At 41.7% G+C, this 16865-nt stretch overlaps 1 protein-coding gene across 1 annotated transcript in view; it reads right to left on the reverse strand.

Moving 5' to 3' along the window:
* The window catches only part of CSMD1 (CUB and Sushi multiple domains 1), a 681511-nt gene that overhangs the window by 556114 nt on the left and 108532 nt on the right, over positions 1-16865 (reverse strand). Inside the window, 1 exon segment of the mRNA XM_042934172.1 lies at positions 7015-7139. Coding sequence (XP_042790106.1) covers positions 7015-7139 — 125 coding nt within the window.

Genomic DNA, 16865 nt, shown 5'->3' on the forward strand with positions numbered 1-16865 from the left:
ATTCTAGAAGCAACAGGATAAATTTTTCCTAATTCACTGGAATTAAATTAAAAGTCAGAAGTCTGTTATGTCTCTTTAAATCTAGAGATCACAGCTACCTGGTATAACAATCAGTATACAAAATATAATCTTAAAATTGACTTAAAATTTAATCCAGTAGAATAAAGAGTCCTCGGTCAGGTAAGTGGCCTTTTGACTACTATTTACAAGGTCATTTCTGCATGGACAGAAAATATGGGTAATAAAGAATAAACTATAAAAAGTTCTTGGTAAATGACAACTTAATAAGTTGAAGGTAATTCTTAGCTAACCTAATCTAGAGTCCCAAGGTAAGAGCTTTATTCAATGACCCCTGGTGGCTCTAAATGGTTCCATGTAACCACAGTTACAAATGCAAATAATACTTCACTTTCCTTTTGTGCTCTTTCAACTCATTGAGCAACTAAAAATATTAATTCCACAGATCAGAGTGCATTAACATTAAAGGAAGTTCTCTCTGCTAAGCCCCAGTAAATGTTGACAGAATGAAATGCCAGCTGAAACGTTTTACTTAAAAACTAAAATTATGTCTTCTTCCTTAGTTTGTTTGTTTGCTTACTTTAAAAATCTACTGCCAAAGATACTTTACATAGTTTTAAATAGTTCGTAAGATTTTACCCTGTGAAAAATCGTAATAGTTGTTTTCATATGAAGTAAGCATGAAGTGAATGAAGTAAGCATCATTTCAAACAAAATCACTTGCATAATCACCAAGCTGTGATGACCATTTGTCTACTTGGTAATAGGAGGAAAAGGTAATGTTCCCCCCATCCTCAAAGCTAATTAGCTAATGTAAGCACTGGCTAACGATACCAGTGTCCAGATGTGAAAGATCGTTTCTGACTCACTGCAATTTATCAAACACTTCCATCAGGTATTCTTTCTGTAGAGAAGGCACGATAATTACTTAAGAGTTAGAGACCCTTCGTGAAGATGAGAACCTTGAGAACCAGTCCTTAATTCACCGATCTGAAATCTCATAATGCGTGCAAAGCTCAGACCAGGGGCGGTTTACTGTGTTTGATAGACGGTTGAATTTAGAATATCCTGGCCGAGATGATCCATGTAAGAGCTCCTTTAAAGCCTCAGAATGAGTCAGGAAAACCCAAACCATGATGTTCTCTTCTTACATATTATTTATTATGGTGATCGTGCAGATGGGAAAATGAATTCAGAAAACTGCTCTAGGCGTTTGGGACCCATCAACAGCTAAGTACCAACAGTCCGTTTTGGGTAGCATTTGAAATACCATTAAGTTTCATGGTAACCATTCCCCCCTACAGTTTAGATATCTCAAGCTATCTTTTTACAGAAATTGTCATAAAATCTCAACTTTATTATTATTTTTTTAAATCTCCACTTCATTTTTTTTTCAGCTCTTCTGCAATTGATGAACCTGTCAGGAGAAGCAGGTAGAGGCACTATTTAAAGGAGGGAATGCTAATAGACTAAAAGACTCAGGGTTCCTAAATACTTCCAACCTGAGAAACTTACAACACTTTTTAAATGTTTATTTATTTTGAGAGAGAGAGTGCATGCATGTGAGAGAGAGCATGAATCGGGGGCAGGCAGACAGCAAGGGAGAGAGAATCTCAAGCAGGCTCTGCTCTGTCAGTGCAAAGCCTGACTCTCATGAACCATGATGTGACCTGAGCCGAGATCAAAAGTCAGATGCTTAACTGACTGAGCCACCAGGCACCCCAAAACATACAAATTAATGGAAGAAAGTATATTCTACAGCAAGGGATGCCACCTGGGACAGTGTATGACTCTGTGAACTCATTTCTTCCCTTCACATCTATGAGGGTGTTGACTGCATCCCACAGTTGGGAGAAAAGCTAGGCCCATGGCCGAGTGAAGTATCTAGACTTGAGATGTCCACACTGGGCACTGGCCACATGTGACTACTGAGCAGGTGAGACGCGGCTAGTCTGAGCTGAGATGTGCTATAAGTATAAAATACACCTGAATTTCCAAGTCATAGTACAAAAAAAAAAAAAAAAAAAGAGAGAAAGAGAGAGAGAGAGAGAAAGAAGGTAAATAATCTTCTCATAATCTTTATATTGACTATGTGTTAAGATGATAATATTCGGGGCAGTTGTATTAAATAAAATGTTATTAAATTTAATTCCACCTGTTTCACGGCTGCTTTTTTACTGGCTTTCAATCTGGCTACTAGATATCTTGAAGTACATACATGGCATATATTTCTAGTAGAGAGCACGGATAGAGAATTCCTCCAAACAATGTTCTATAGGACCAACCTACAGATGCACTAATGTGTTTGGCCCACAGCTGTGTGAGCCACTGACCAGGTCATGCTACCTGGGGACCGCTTGATGTTGTGCAAGACTGTTTTTTTCCAGACTAGAAGAATGGATGTGCCTGCTGGCTTTGAGCAAAGAGGCTTTCCTCTTGTTAGAGGGGTATGAGGCTAGGAGGGGAGTACAGGGTCAAGAAGGAATGCACAGGTTCCTTACTTCACCATGATGCTCACAGATAAGCCAGCCGTTTCCAGTCCAGAAACTGGGATGTTCCTCTACACACAGTCCCACCTGTTTTCATCCTTATTGCTTACAGCTACAACTCGGCACTGTATGGAAATGCCAGAGGGTGTGAGAGAAGGCTGAATGATTGCCTCCTCATTTGCCCTCTCACTCACAGAAAGCTGCAGGTGACACAGAAAAGCCACATCAAAACGAAACGAAACGAAACAAAACAAAACAAGCAAACAAACACGTAAAAACCATGAACTTATGACACATATCTATTCAGTGACTCATTCTAACTCTCCCTCTTAAGGAAGAACACCCCCCTTGGCAGAGAACGCAATTTCCCTGAATGACTATTTCCCCTTTCTTCCATGGAAATATAAATTTTTGCTACATATTTAGCTGCCTAAACTCAAAACTACGTTTCGAAGTCTCACAGCCAGGTGAGAACACTTGGCTGGGATTTGGCCAATGGGACAGAGCAGGAAGAAAGGCAGGTGATGCTTCCCGGGGAACCTTCCTCAGGTTACAGCTGCTTTGCCTCCCTCCACTGTTTCCTCTAACCCCCTGGATCTGGCTACCTGGGATTTGGATAGCGCCTGGAACCGTGAGGGGGAGGGCCCGACCACAGGGCTCACAGGGTGAGTCTTGAGGACATTTTCATCCCCAAAACAGAGCTGCCATACCGGTCCCACACTGCCCGACTCCTGATGTCTTCGTGAGACAGAAACCCATTTCCGTCTGGGTGAAGCTCCCCTGGGGTCTGGATGTTTGTCACCTGTTCTTTATCCCCTAATTCTAAATAGCAGATCTCAGATTCTCCTCTTTACAAGATTTCAGGCCTTTCTTTTTTTTTTTTTTAATTTTTTTTTTTTTTTTCAACGTTTATTTTTTTTATTTTTTTTTGGGACAGAGAGAGACAGAGCATGAACGGGGGAGGGACAGAGAGAGAGGGAGACACAGAATCGGAAACAGGCTCCAGGCTCTGAGCCATCAGCCCAGAGCCTGACGCGGGGCTCGAACTCACGGACCGTGAGATCGTGACCTGGCTGAAGTCGGACGCTTAACCGACTGCGCCACCCAGGCGCCCCAGGCCTTTCTATTTAAATTGTTTCATGGTTTGCTACTCCAAAATATACTAAAATATAGTTTTCTTTAAAACATAAGCTTTTTGGGATGCCTGGGTAGCTCAGTCGGTTAAGCGTCCGACTTCCACTCAGGTCATGATCTCGCGCTCCGTGAACTCGAGCCCCGCGTCGGGCTCTGTGCTGACAGCTCGGAGCCTGGAGCCCGTTTCAGATTCTGTGTCTCTCTCTCTCCCTGCCCCTCCCCTGTTCAGGCTCGGTCTCTCTCTGTCTCAAAAATAAATAAACATTAAAAAAAATTTTAAACGTTAAGCTTTAAAAATATATTATTTGTTATTGTTCCCCGGACACAATGTGTCCTAGTTAAGGTCTACAGACTTGATCTATACATCCTTCACGGAAGTGTCTTCCTAAGAATCATTTCCAGTGGAGGCTCCTGTGTGGCTCAGTTCAAACATCAGACTCTTATAATTCAGCTCGGGTCATGATCTCAAGATTCGTGGTATCGAGCCCGGCCAGCGCGGAGCCTGCTTGAAATCCTCTCTCTCCGTCTGTCCCTTCCCTGCTGGCACTCTCTTGCTCTTTCTCAACACAAATAGATAAACATTAAGAAATGCTTAAGAATACATAATATAAAATAAAAAAGAATTACTCCCAGCGACGATAGCTCATTACTTCAGAAAGTTAAACGTAATTGGACAAGAACTACAGAATCACTCCCTGAAAACGAAGGGCTGTCTGGTTTAAGCCAACTGCCGGAATCACCAACTGGGAGGGAAGAGCGAGAGAGCTGATCACCCTTTGCTTCTGGGTAGGAGAGAGGCGGGCATCAGAGGGGGAGGGGTCTCTCGCAAAGAACAAGTCAGGGGAACTATGTGCCAAACAGAGGTCCTGTGCAAGAGCCCTTCCCTGGTAAAACAGCGTTCGGTGAGGCACGAGAATCTGTGGGAACAGGGAGCTGGAAGGCTCCCCGTCCAATGACCTCAAAGTGTGAGCGCTCAGAGGTGGAAGATGGAGAAGGTACCTGACCCACAGCCTGGATGACAGATGAGCACCTCAGAGGCTGTGATACAAGTCAGGTTACAAGTGGGTGTCGGGAGCCTGAGAGAGTGTTTTGAGCTTAGGATGAGATTCAGGCCCCCCCCCCAAAAAAAAGTTATGGATTTAATGAGTCAAATAATGTCCTACACACATATTTCCTTAATTTACTCTAAAATATCAATTTAAAATGGATGCATCTTTCCTAGTTTTGCCTAGTTTGGGGTTTAAAATAATGACATATATTTCTGGTACAAAAGAACAAGAAAAATATGAAAGAATAAACGCATTTTTCCCCCTAAGGGAAGCTAAAATAATACCTGTGAATTAGTCCTCATTTATTACTGGGAGTATTAGACATCACCATCACTTGCTAGGGGCAGGCTTTTGCTATAATTCCTCGGAAAGCCTGCTGCTGTCTGTTAGGTATTAGATGTACGAAGTAGTCTGTGACAAAGAGCAGGAGGGCAGAGAGTTCGCGTTTCCTTGACCAGAGATTGGGGCTTCTCCAAGAAGCGTGTCCGACTCAGAGGAAAGAACCCCCTGAAAGCGCTGGCAGCCAGTGCACACAGGCTCTCTCTCCCAGGGTGCAGCTCGATGCCCCAGCACTCTACCGTCCACAGGTTCAAGTGCCTCGAATGGCTGCAGGCAAGGGTACAGTACAGGCCATCTTGCAAAGTTGGCGGTCTTAGATAAAGCTAGCAGTGTATTTGGTAACCAGTTCACGTCACAGGATGTCACTGGTGTTGCTTAAATTTAGAAAAGAAATGATGACTCTCTTCACCTCAAAAAGGCTATAAGGAGGGATAAGATATTCTCTTGTATAAAACTTCCCTTTTTAAAAATTATCTTAATGTTTATTTAGTTGTGAGAGATAGAGAGAGACAGAGCGTGAGCAGGGGAGGGGCAGAGAGAGGGGCGGGGGACACAGAATCCGAAGCAGGCTCCAGGCTCGGAGCCGTCAGCACAGAGCCCGACACGGGGCTCGAACTGACAAACTGCGAGATCATGACATGAGCCAAAGTCAAAAGCTTAACTGACTGAGCCACCCAGGCGCCCCTAAAACTTCCCTTCTTATTCCTTGGTCAACTCTGCGTTTTTCCCTTCTTTAAAATGTAGCAATTTGCATACATTAGTTTATGGCCAAAATGCAAAAATCAAAACCAAAACAAAACCTTGGTTTCTCTTTGGAGTTTATTAATTTTCCATATTAAAACAACCCAAGCAGTTTTCTGCTGATTTCGCTATGGATTGTAGAATTGTGGTAAGACTGTTCACATACTTCTTAGAAGTGACAAAATCTTGTTTTGACATCTTTGAAGAAGATAATGATGATGTGCAGCATTATGTTCTGCTATGGCACAGATTAGCTTAAGATAGTTCATCAGTGACAGATTAACCTGGGAGCACACTACTAAAGTCCCTTTATCACTGATACCAGAACCCAAGGATTCAACCTCACTGCCACTGAGCAGAGAATATTTTTAGATTTGCAGGGGTGCGCATAAAACTTGCAAAAGGATCTAGTTATGTAACCTATTTTCATAATATGCAAACTGTGTGTATATATAGAGAGAGAAGTACCGGGTAACGCCGAGTACTATGCAAACTGTGTGTATAGATAGATGAGTACCTGGTCACACCAAGTAATATGCAAAGTGTGTGTGTATATATAGATGAGTACTGGGTAACACTGAGTAATACGCAAACTGTGTGTATATATATGCAGACGAGTACCGGGTAACAGCAAATAATATGCAAACTGTGTGTATACACAGAGGAGTACCAGGAAACACCAAGTAATATGCAAAGTGTGTGTATATATATGTAGACGAGTACTGGGTAACACCAAGTAATACACAAAACGTGTGTATATATAGATGAGTACTGGGTTACACTGAGCAATATGTAAACTGTGTATATATGTAGATGAGTACCAGGTAACACCGAGTAATGTGCAAACTGTGTGTGTCTCTGTGTGTTTGTGTGTCTGTGTGTCTGTATCCATCTATATGCCTATCTATCTCCATATATATATGGGGGGGGTGGGAGAGACAGAGAGAGAGAGAGGGAGGGAGGGAGAGGAGTAGCAGGTAACACTGACTAAGTGCGTGTGTGTGCGTTGTGTGAGTGATCAGATTTGTTTCTGTTGTTCCGGAAATTTAAAAACTGCCAATATCTTGCAAATGTTTGCCTCCTGGCAAATTCCAAATAAATATGACGCACTAGGAAAACGTGCATCACCGTCTGCCTTGTCCTGCTTTGTCTGTATTCAGTGGACACAACGCTGCTCGAGACTTCACTCGTGTTCACGAAACACACCAGCGTGTGGGAAGACATCCCCGTCATGTGCTCCTTACCTCGGCAAATGGGCCGATGGTCGCTCCACGCGGCCAGTGTCTCCGTGACTCTCTGACAGGTTATACTCTTGGATCCCTGGAGCACATAATTATCCTCACAGGAGAACTGGACATTTGCACCAACCCTAAGCAGTTAAAAAAAAGAGAGAGAAAAAACAACCCAAATTATTCATGGAAGTCTTCTTCACAAAAATATCAGCACAGTGTTGTCAGCGTATTATGCCCTCCAAACAAGATTACACTTCAAGCAATCCCTGAGAGATCATGCTTAGACAGAACCCTGTAATTTAGCACAGGACACACAGCACAAGACCTGGGGTCAAATTTCTGTTCTGACAACTTCACAGCTAAATAAATATATGAACATTAATTTCTCATCTCTAAAATGAACAGAGTAACAAAGGCGACCTGACTGCATGCTGTGGTGTAGGTGAGAAAATGTGTAAGAAAGAATTGTGTACTCCAAAAACAAAGTTGGAGTCATTCTTTGTGAATAAATACCCTGAAGAAACAAGGATTGGAAAAGTCCAGGTTAAGAAAACGACTCAGTGTACAGAAAGACCAATGCTACGTGGTGCCACTTATGAGGTTCTAAAAATACTCAAGGACAGGAACGATGTTACTAAGGGCTTGGGCGAGAGGAATGGGCTGCTATTAACCGGCATGAAGGTTTATTTAATTAAGTAAGATGAATATACAACATTGATCATATAGTCGACAGTAATGTGTACTTATAACTGGCTAAGAGGACGGACCTCATGATGAGTGTTTTTATTACAATAAAATAAAATAATAAAAATAAAACAAAACAAAACAAAATAAAATAACATAACATAAAACAAAACAAAACAAAATAAAACAAAATAAAACGAAAATTTTCCCAATGAAAGGGAGGGGGAGAAAAATGTCTCAGTAAAGAATCTATGTTACTATCACAAACATTAATTATATTCAGAAAGCCAGTGATATGATATTTCAGAAATACACCTTACAGGAGAAAGAAAACCACTTGTTTTAGAAAAAAGCAATCCATCCAGCCTAAAGTTGGACAACAAATTGTTTGGGCTTCAGAGCTGCATCTGAAAACAGGAAGTTCTAAGGTCCTAAGTGTAACAAAATGTTGCACAGCAACCATTCAACAGGTGCATAACAAAACGTGCCAGGCACACACCGAGTCTGAACACACCAATGGATTCTGTCCTCTAAGCCTGCTGTCTGGAAGGGAGCTGAGCATAGTATCGTTTTAGAATCCCACACGCCTCCTGCTTCAGGAGGAGTGTCTACGTATGTTTTCCACTTGACAGACTCTGAGCTTGATGCTGACAAAAATGGGAATGCAAGGGGGTCCCTGGGGAAAAAAGATGAAAGTCTCCCATGTGCACGGATACCGTTAATAACAGATGAGAGACAGAGAAGGAAAATAAACACACATTCTGTTCCTGCTTATTGAAAACTCTCATCTACAGTCTCAGAGTGCATGTTACTCAACTGGTATCACACAAGCACCTCCCACACTTCTGTAAAACACTCTGGGGATGGTCACCGATACCTGCAGAAATCATCAACTCAGGGTCAAACCAACTGAAAAATTCTGGATTTAGCAAAATTTAGCATGTTTCTTTTCTAAAGAGGACTCTCAGTATGCTACAATTTAATATGCAAAAAAATGTATTTTGTTTACGTAAGAGAATGTAAAGTATAAAGATCTTCAAATTTATATATTTCCAGGAAGCCCCTTTTCACCAGTATCCATGGCAACTAAAACTCCCTGGAATTAATTTTGAGAAACACTGTATCATAGGTACATAACTTGTATTACTTTTGAAAGTAAAAAGTGTAAAAACCAAAATATACACATAATTCTAATTTTCATGGTCAGTCGTAACAGCTATACATTTAAAACATGTATATGTAAACATGTTATTTAAAACAGCTATACATTTTGGAGCCATCCGTCCATAATTTCTGCTCATTGGTCTTTGTTTAAACCTCTGGAGCCACACTGAATAAACGAAATAAATCTAAAAATTTTGTTCTGTAAGCAACTATATTTCTCTGTTCAGTTCCATCTTCAGTTCCTTCTGTTTACATAAATCTCATTTTTCGTGTATTTTATCATTCTTTCAATACATACTAATTGAACATCTACTATGTGCCACTCCACTGTAGGTATCAAGATGCAAAAATTACTAAGAGTTAAAAGTTGAGAAGATCCCCGTCTCATGGAAGTAACAGTCTAGTTAAGGGAAGAAAATACAAATAAGAAATTAACCCAGAAGAACATAAAAGAGTATCATAAGTGCTATGGAGAAAATCAGTCAAATGTTATGATATGACTAACAACACATTAGGGGGAGTTGGGATTTGAGAGTATATCAACTTTTTTTTTTTTTTTTTTTTACAATCCTGGTAAACTAAAGTGCTAATGGCTTCCACATTATCACAGGTGTGGTCAAGCATAAAGGAAGGAAAGTGGCATTACTGCTTCCTTTGGCCACCACTGTATTTCAACTACAGCAGCCAACCGTTCATTAGTTATGGCAGACGGCATCCCGCTCCATCGAAACCTGCACTGTTCACGGATGCTTTCTCAGACCTCCAATCACTGTTCCTCTAGGTAATCTTAGGAGTCTGTGTTTTGTTTGGACATCGAGAACCTTAGTTGGGGCGCCTGGGTCGCTCAGTCGGCTGGGCGTCCAACTTCGGCTCAGGTCATGATCTCACAGTCCGTGAGTTCGAGCCCCGCGTCGGGCTCCGTGCTGTCAGTTGGAAGCCTGAAGCCTGCTTCTGATTCTGTCTTCCTCTTTCTCTGCCCCTCCCCCACTCACACTCTGTCTCTCTCTCTCTAGCAAAAAATGAATAAACGTTAAAAAAAATTTAAAAAAAAAGAACCTCAGTAATATCAGTGATCTGGCACTATAACATATATTCATCATCCAAAATATGGGCAGAGTTGGTTTTTAGAAGCCATGAAAGTGTCCAACAATAGAACCAGGGTTGACTAAATTATTCCAGATGTATATGAAAAACTCCAATGTCGCACAATAAAGGTGAGCATAAACCCATAGCGATAGAGAGAAAAGCCTGATGCAAAACTGTATGGACTCCGGATAATAATAATATGTATATCAATACCCATCTATCAGGAAACATAGGCAAAAACTAGTTTTTGAGTGGTGACATCATCATGAGTACACTTCTGTTTCTATATTCCAATAATTGCATTACCTTTGGTTTTAATAATCTATAATGTAAGCTTTAAACAATCTTTTAAAATCCTGTTAGTAAAAACCTTAGTTGGACTGCCAGCTGGAAAACAGAGCCACCGCTGGGTGAACTTAGTCCCAAGAACTGAAATGAGGTAAATTCTCTGCATATGATGGATCTGATTGAGATTGAAAAAAATAAAAGCAAACAACGATAACCCAATTTCCCACCTATTTCAACCTTTTCCTTTGTTTTTATCTCACACATGAATCAGTTCAACTTAAAATCCATGCATACTTTCAATTGCTAATATGTAATACACTAAGTTTTCATATGATTTATGATTTGATCATAATTACTATGTCTGCAATTATCTATGTAACATTAGGAAACCAGTTTGTTTTTCTGGACAAGACTTTTAGAAGAAAATTCTAGAAAATAACAGTTATTAATACCTTCCCATTGACAAGCAAATTTAAAACATTTTGATTAAATATGTTCTACAATTTTGGCAATTGCTAGTAGCTGGAAACTGTAAGAAATAACAGAAAACTGGTTTCGTGTGAGATCAAGATATGTTGTATATAGATAATAAATACCTAACTGGTAAAGTTTAAGTTAAATTTTATGCTACGGTTCAAGTGGCCTAATTTTGTGTTTTAAATAGAACAGGGGAAAATAAATGTTTCACATCTTCGACGACTAGCTTTTCTGCAAACCTCATCCCTTGACTTTTTGAATTCAAACGACATTCCATCTGCCACCATCTCCTTGACTTTACCTACCACAATTTGAAGAGTCTTTTGAGGTGAATGAGCTATTTCTAAATGTGGCTTAGTTTTATTTTAAGCTTATTTATTTTTGAAAGAGAGAGAACACAGGCAGTGAGGGGGGTGGGCAGAGACAGAAGGAGACAGAATCTGAAGCAGGACCCAGGCTCTGAGCTGTCCGCACAGAGCCCAACGCGGGGCTCGAACTCACGGACTGTGAGATCATGACCTGAGCCGAAGTTGTACATTTAACCGACTAAGCCACCGAGGTGCCCTAAAATATGGCTTAGTTTTAACATGAACTATTGCTAAATTTCGTTTTCCTAAATAATGGCTCTTTACAAATTTACTTAAAATTGGTGCCATAAGTATTTCTGATTTTTAAAAAATCTGAAAAAAAAAAAAACAAAACACCTGAAGTGACTTAAATATTAAACCAGAATCCAAAATAAGATATGAGTTGATTTAGCTGTGATGTCTAACTATCCATTAATTACCAGGGATATAACAGCCTGGACCATCAAGATAGAAATATCTCCAATCTTTCCTCAACCCATACTGGTGGACATCTATTGAATGTACTAAAAAAATCAACTTCTCCATTTAGAGTTTTCTAAATCAATATACAGATCAAAATGGATAGAAATAGAAAGATAGGTAGGTAGGCAGACAGATATCGGCCTCTTTGTTTACAAATACATGCAGTTCAAGCATTACACTTAAAAAGTCATAAATACTTTAGGCACCAAAAGTGGGCATTAAAACATTTTGCATCTCTAGGGAAAAAAAAAGATAATTATATAATACTGCTTTCACTCTTAAGCAACAGAAAACACAAAAGTTACAGCAAAAAAAATCTTCTTTAGAACTAAGTTCAAGCTAGGATTTGACATATTTGTCCTCGTAAAATGAACCGGGGTGACACTGGGAAATTTTGCTTCACTGAACTATTTGCTTACAAAGAAGCAGCACCATGGGGCATGACGATACGTAAAGTGATAAAGGAGGTGTGTGCGTGTTGGCACATGTGTCCATGACTATGCACACCTGTGAGTTTCCTCCCACATCTTACTTACACCCCAAAGTCCCGGGTATTAACATATCACAGGTGCAGTCCAGACGTAAGTCACGAAATACAATAAAAGGAGGTGTGATGGTGCGTTTTCCCTGCTCCTCATACCCAACTGTAAACGATGAAAACTAAGCAAAACAGAGCTCCAAGGCGAGGCAGTGAAGGAGAATGAGGCGAGCTGTGTTGGCTGTGCACGTGGAGGGCCCTGCTCTCCCACCAGGCCCTGGGCCAGGAAGCCAGTGGGGGGTGAGAAGGTGGACTCTTCCAGGGTCGCGTGAGGAGATCCCAGGGTGATACGGGACTTGTTCTCGTTTTCCAGCTGTGATCCCATAAAGAATTCCACCTTATGGTACAGCCCCTCCGATTAAAACTATGGCAGCACGGCTAACTTCAGACTGAGGGTGGGGCTCCCGCGATGATGTAGCAGGGGCACCCCCAAGTGCTCACACCCTCCCACGCCAGATGCGGCTGACAGTCGGGGAGGCCACAGATCTGGAGGTCATTTCTCAGCCAGGATGAGGACGTGCGCCCTGCGAGAGCCGGAGGGGTGATCATGGTCGGAAGCCGCGTGGCACAGATGAGGAGGGAAAGTCAGGTCTCTTCCCCACCATCGCCTGGACAGCCTTTCCTTAAGCCCCGGCATTTAACACCATAAAGACGGTGTTTTTATGGTGTTAAAGGAGGGAGTAACTGACTTTGGGGAGGAAGTAACTGACTTTGAACCTAACAGGTTGACATATCACTGATCTTAACTTTAAGGGTGAATACATAAAATTTTCTGATTCACACACAACAGGGATCTGGGGGGGGGAGGGGGCGGGGAAGTAATTACAGTATAAATAAAATTACATCTTGTGCATCTGAAACCATGGGCTTGGAATTCAACCTCATAAACACGTTTTAGTTAACTTTGCAAAAAACACAATAATTCTTATCACGTGCAGGTCTCTCCGGGTTCCCCCCATCTCATCTTTCATTCTGCTCTCTCTTCCTCTTTTTCCTTACTGTTTTCTTTGACCATTAAAAATAACTGTTTGCCTCCCAAAATAGAATTTGTTCTTCCAGTGCTTCCTGGAGGAAAATGCTAAAAAGTTTACTTATGTTAAAATGAATTTGAAGGTATTTTCCTACCTTTACAAAGATGAGAAATGATACTTGATACATGGAAAGAAATTAGAGGAAAATTGTCAGGAGCAATTCTAATGTCCTTCAACACCTGGAGAATATTGAAACTCAAGTTCCAACCCTATGCAGAAAATCTCCCTGGTGCCTTAAACAGTGCCTGACCTGACACGTCGTAGGCACTCGACAAGTACATGTTGACCGACTGAATCAAGAAAAGTCATTTTCCTGAGGCTATATATGTAAATTTATAAGTAAAATAGGACTGAGAAATAGTGCCAGCAAAGAAATGTATCTGGTCTTCACCCTTCTGGATTGGCCTTTATTATGCCTTGCCTACGTTGGTTCAACAATTGCTGAGTCAACCTTTTGTGCCCCGGGCGCCACACACGTAAGGATGTAATGATGTGCTATTGTGGGCAAGAGACACCTCATCAAACAATTATTGAGAAATGAGTTAAATAAATCTACACTACTGTGGGAAAACAACACATTTTTCCTTTAGTGGAAACGTTACTGCCAGAAAGAGAAAGATCTACAGAATTAATTAATTAATTACTTTATTTATTTTCGAATGAGTATACGTGTCGTAAATTGAACCCTACGTACATTCATAGAAGGCCCTGCTGGTTTTAAAGTTGATGGTCTGTCCTGGGAATTGCAAACAGCCAGGTTTGTCCACAGTGGTATTTTCCAATTGCCATCCCAAAGGCCACGGAAGGTGTCACATTCCCTCCTGGCCCTGAATATTTCCTCCATAGACACACGAATTTGGTTTCATGTCCTTCACCCCTTCTGCTTTCTCTCTCTCTGATAAAGAACTTAGTTCTTTCACTGCTCCCTTGTATGTTTCATTTGAGAAACATTAGCCGAAAGCACACAAATCCAGAAGAAGTAAGGCTGAGCAATCGGGCCACCCAGAGAAGGCAGGGACCGAGAGCAGCACTTCCCGGGGGAGTGTTTTCACTAACCCTCTAATCAGACCCTAGCATGGTATATGGAGCTTATACTACCCCTGAAATAAATAGCTGTGGAATGATAGACCAGGAGACAGAGATGTGATTCTGATCATCTCACAGGTGTCCATCAAGCCAATGCATCTGAAGGCTGTAGGGGGTCCTGCTGAGGCTTTCCTCAGCAGCATAAGGAAGAAACCCCCCTCGGCTTCCAACTTGCAGGTACATCTTCGTGATCATTTGCCTCTATTTCAAAATAAGTTGTCTTAGATAAGCTCATGGATTCTCCAGCAGATGAATCCTTCCTCCAGTCAGAAAGGTCCTTTCATACCTAACTGGATGCTCCCATCAACTGAGAGATGTGGCCCTCATACAGGACACCGAGGGCCTACCAGGGCAACCATGCGAACTAAGCCAGCCACTTGTGCCTAAGACACCAGCAAAGTGCAGTTTGCACAGTGACCCAGACAATGCCATCATCAGAGAGACAAATGCACAGACGCTGTGAATATCAGAATGCCTTTTACTACCCTTTTGATTTTCACACATAATGTGTCATTTCTGGGTCATTTTTTTCTTTTTATAGAGACAGTTTTTAGACTCATCTTCTCAAACCTTAAGGCAATTTAGCACTACTAAAAATGCATTACAGAGTAGATGGATCTCTCTAGCCTGAGGAAAGAACAGAAACTAATATTTCGTATCATTTTTAGAGGGTGTATGTTAACAGCAGTGCAACAAAGACCCCTAACAACGATCAGCACAGAAGGCACTTCGAGGGGGTAAGCGATAATAATGCTGTGACACAGGCTTCAAATGACCAGCAGTCTTCACACTGTGACTAGCTTTCAGAGGCACAGCATTTAGAAACACGTGTGAATTCTCCCATGAGGAAATTTAATCTAAATCTTCCGAGTATGTTGTAAGTTCGTGGGGATCTGCCGTTTGCCCAACAAGAGGACTTCTCACCTGACAAAGTAGAAACATTAAATCCTCCTTTTCACCACCCACCCAGCTGTTTGCTCAGCGGCGGGAGGTCCTCTCCACTCTCACGAGCAAACATCCTTCATTAACCCTCCTCTTGTGATCTTGGGGTAAGAAGCTTGATAACACCTAGAAATTCCAGGAAGCTCAGTGGTATCTGTATATTTACTTCTACACTTGCGTTTGCCCCTGGTTCCTGGTTTCCATTAGCCCTGGAATTCCTGCTCACAGGTCTTGCTTCTTTATTATGTTTCCCCAGAACATGATTCGATGGAGGCCACGACTGGGCGATATTTTTGCAGTGGGGAAACAAGTCGGCAACCTGACTTTTGCAGACATACAGATGTTGTCGAAGAAAAGCTACTGGGAGAGCCTCCTAATAATGAGTTTTCCTCCCGCTTTTTCACACAATCTTTGTGAAAGTGCAAGTCCTTTTGACTGGTTACGCCCACATGCACCAGGTAGTCCCGTGGTTGTTGACCTTGTTAGCCCAATGAAACCACATGGGCACTTGTAACAATCCTCGTATTGAGGCGTCTACAGTGATCCAATTCACAACACTGAAAGCGGTTTCCAGGACATGGGGGCAGTGGGGGATGAGAAGGTACTTGTTCGTTTTGGAAGACGGACTAGTTCTGGAGATGGACGGTGGTGATGCGTGAACGATGACGTGAATGTGCTTAACGTCACTGGACTGCGCAATTAGAAATGGTTAAGATGGTGAACCATATGCTATAGGTATTTTACCACAATTAAAGAGTTAAAAGGAAATCCTAATGCCCAGGCCATATTGCTGACCAGTTGAATCGGAACCACTGGGGGCAGTTAGAGCACGCCTGAGGATAGCAGCTCTCTCCCTACTGGAGGTCAATGGATGCTAACTCTCCTTCCATTCTTTCCATGGAGGCATCTCCGGTGGAGGTATATTGGGCAAGGATGCGAGTGGTCGGAGATCCTGAAGAGTTTTTAAAAGGAACTGGAAACACTGGAGACCAGGAGAATGGCCCCAAATAAATGCACTGGTATAAGTACATAGTGTTCACTGCGTCAATATTGTCCTTGAACTTAGCAACTCTTTCGCGTATCAGTGCTGATGATCTCACATGCCTCCATCAGCCTTGAGGTTGTTGGTACTTCTGAGTAACACCACAGAAGTTTTGTAGAATCGCATTGTAGAAGAGACCGCGGCAAAACTAAGAGACACAGAGCTTTGCAGCTCCAACGGACTTCGGAAATCCTCAAGTCTTCTATTGCCACGCTCTCTTTTACAGATGGGGAAACCGATAAACAGAAGAAATTAACTGTATCATAGAAGGTCGTTTTAGAGAGCACTAGTATTCAGATTGTCCTTAAAAATCCGTTTATGTGCGTCAGGATACAATGGGCTAATACGTGCTTCGGCTATCTTCTGCATTTTGAAAGTAACAAATTGAGGTATGCCTAAGTAACCGTGATCTGTTGCCCCAGAAAACTACCGAGATGCATATTAATATTTTGATGGAAAAAAGTATTATTACAGATATTGGAAAGACTGTGGAAGAAAGAGGGAGAATGCTCCATGAGGTGTACGTGGTGGGCTCTCTATCGGAAGCGGTTTCAGCCAGATGAACGAGACCTGGAGCATTCACGGAGCACCCTTTTCAGAGGCACATGATGCCCTCAGATAGTGTGGCAGGAAAATACGGTTGTGCTATTTCTTTAAGTACTTTTTGAAATATGGCCAATGCTCTTTGAAAGAAG

The sequence above is a fragment of the Panthera leo genome, chromosome B1 (genome assembly GCF_018350215.1).
Source record: "Panthera leo isolate Ple1 chromosome B1, P.leo_Ple1_pat1.1, whole genome shotgun sequence".
NCBI classification, from domain to species: domain Eukaryota; kingdom Metazoa; phylum Chordata; class Mammalia; order Carnivora; family Felidae; genus Panthera; species Panthera leo.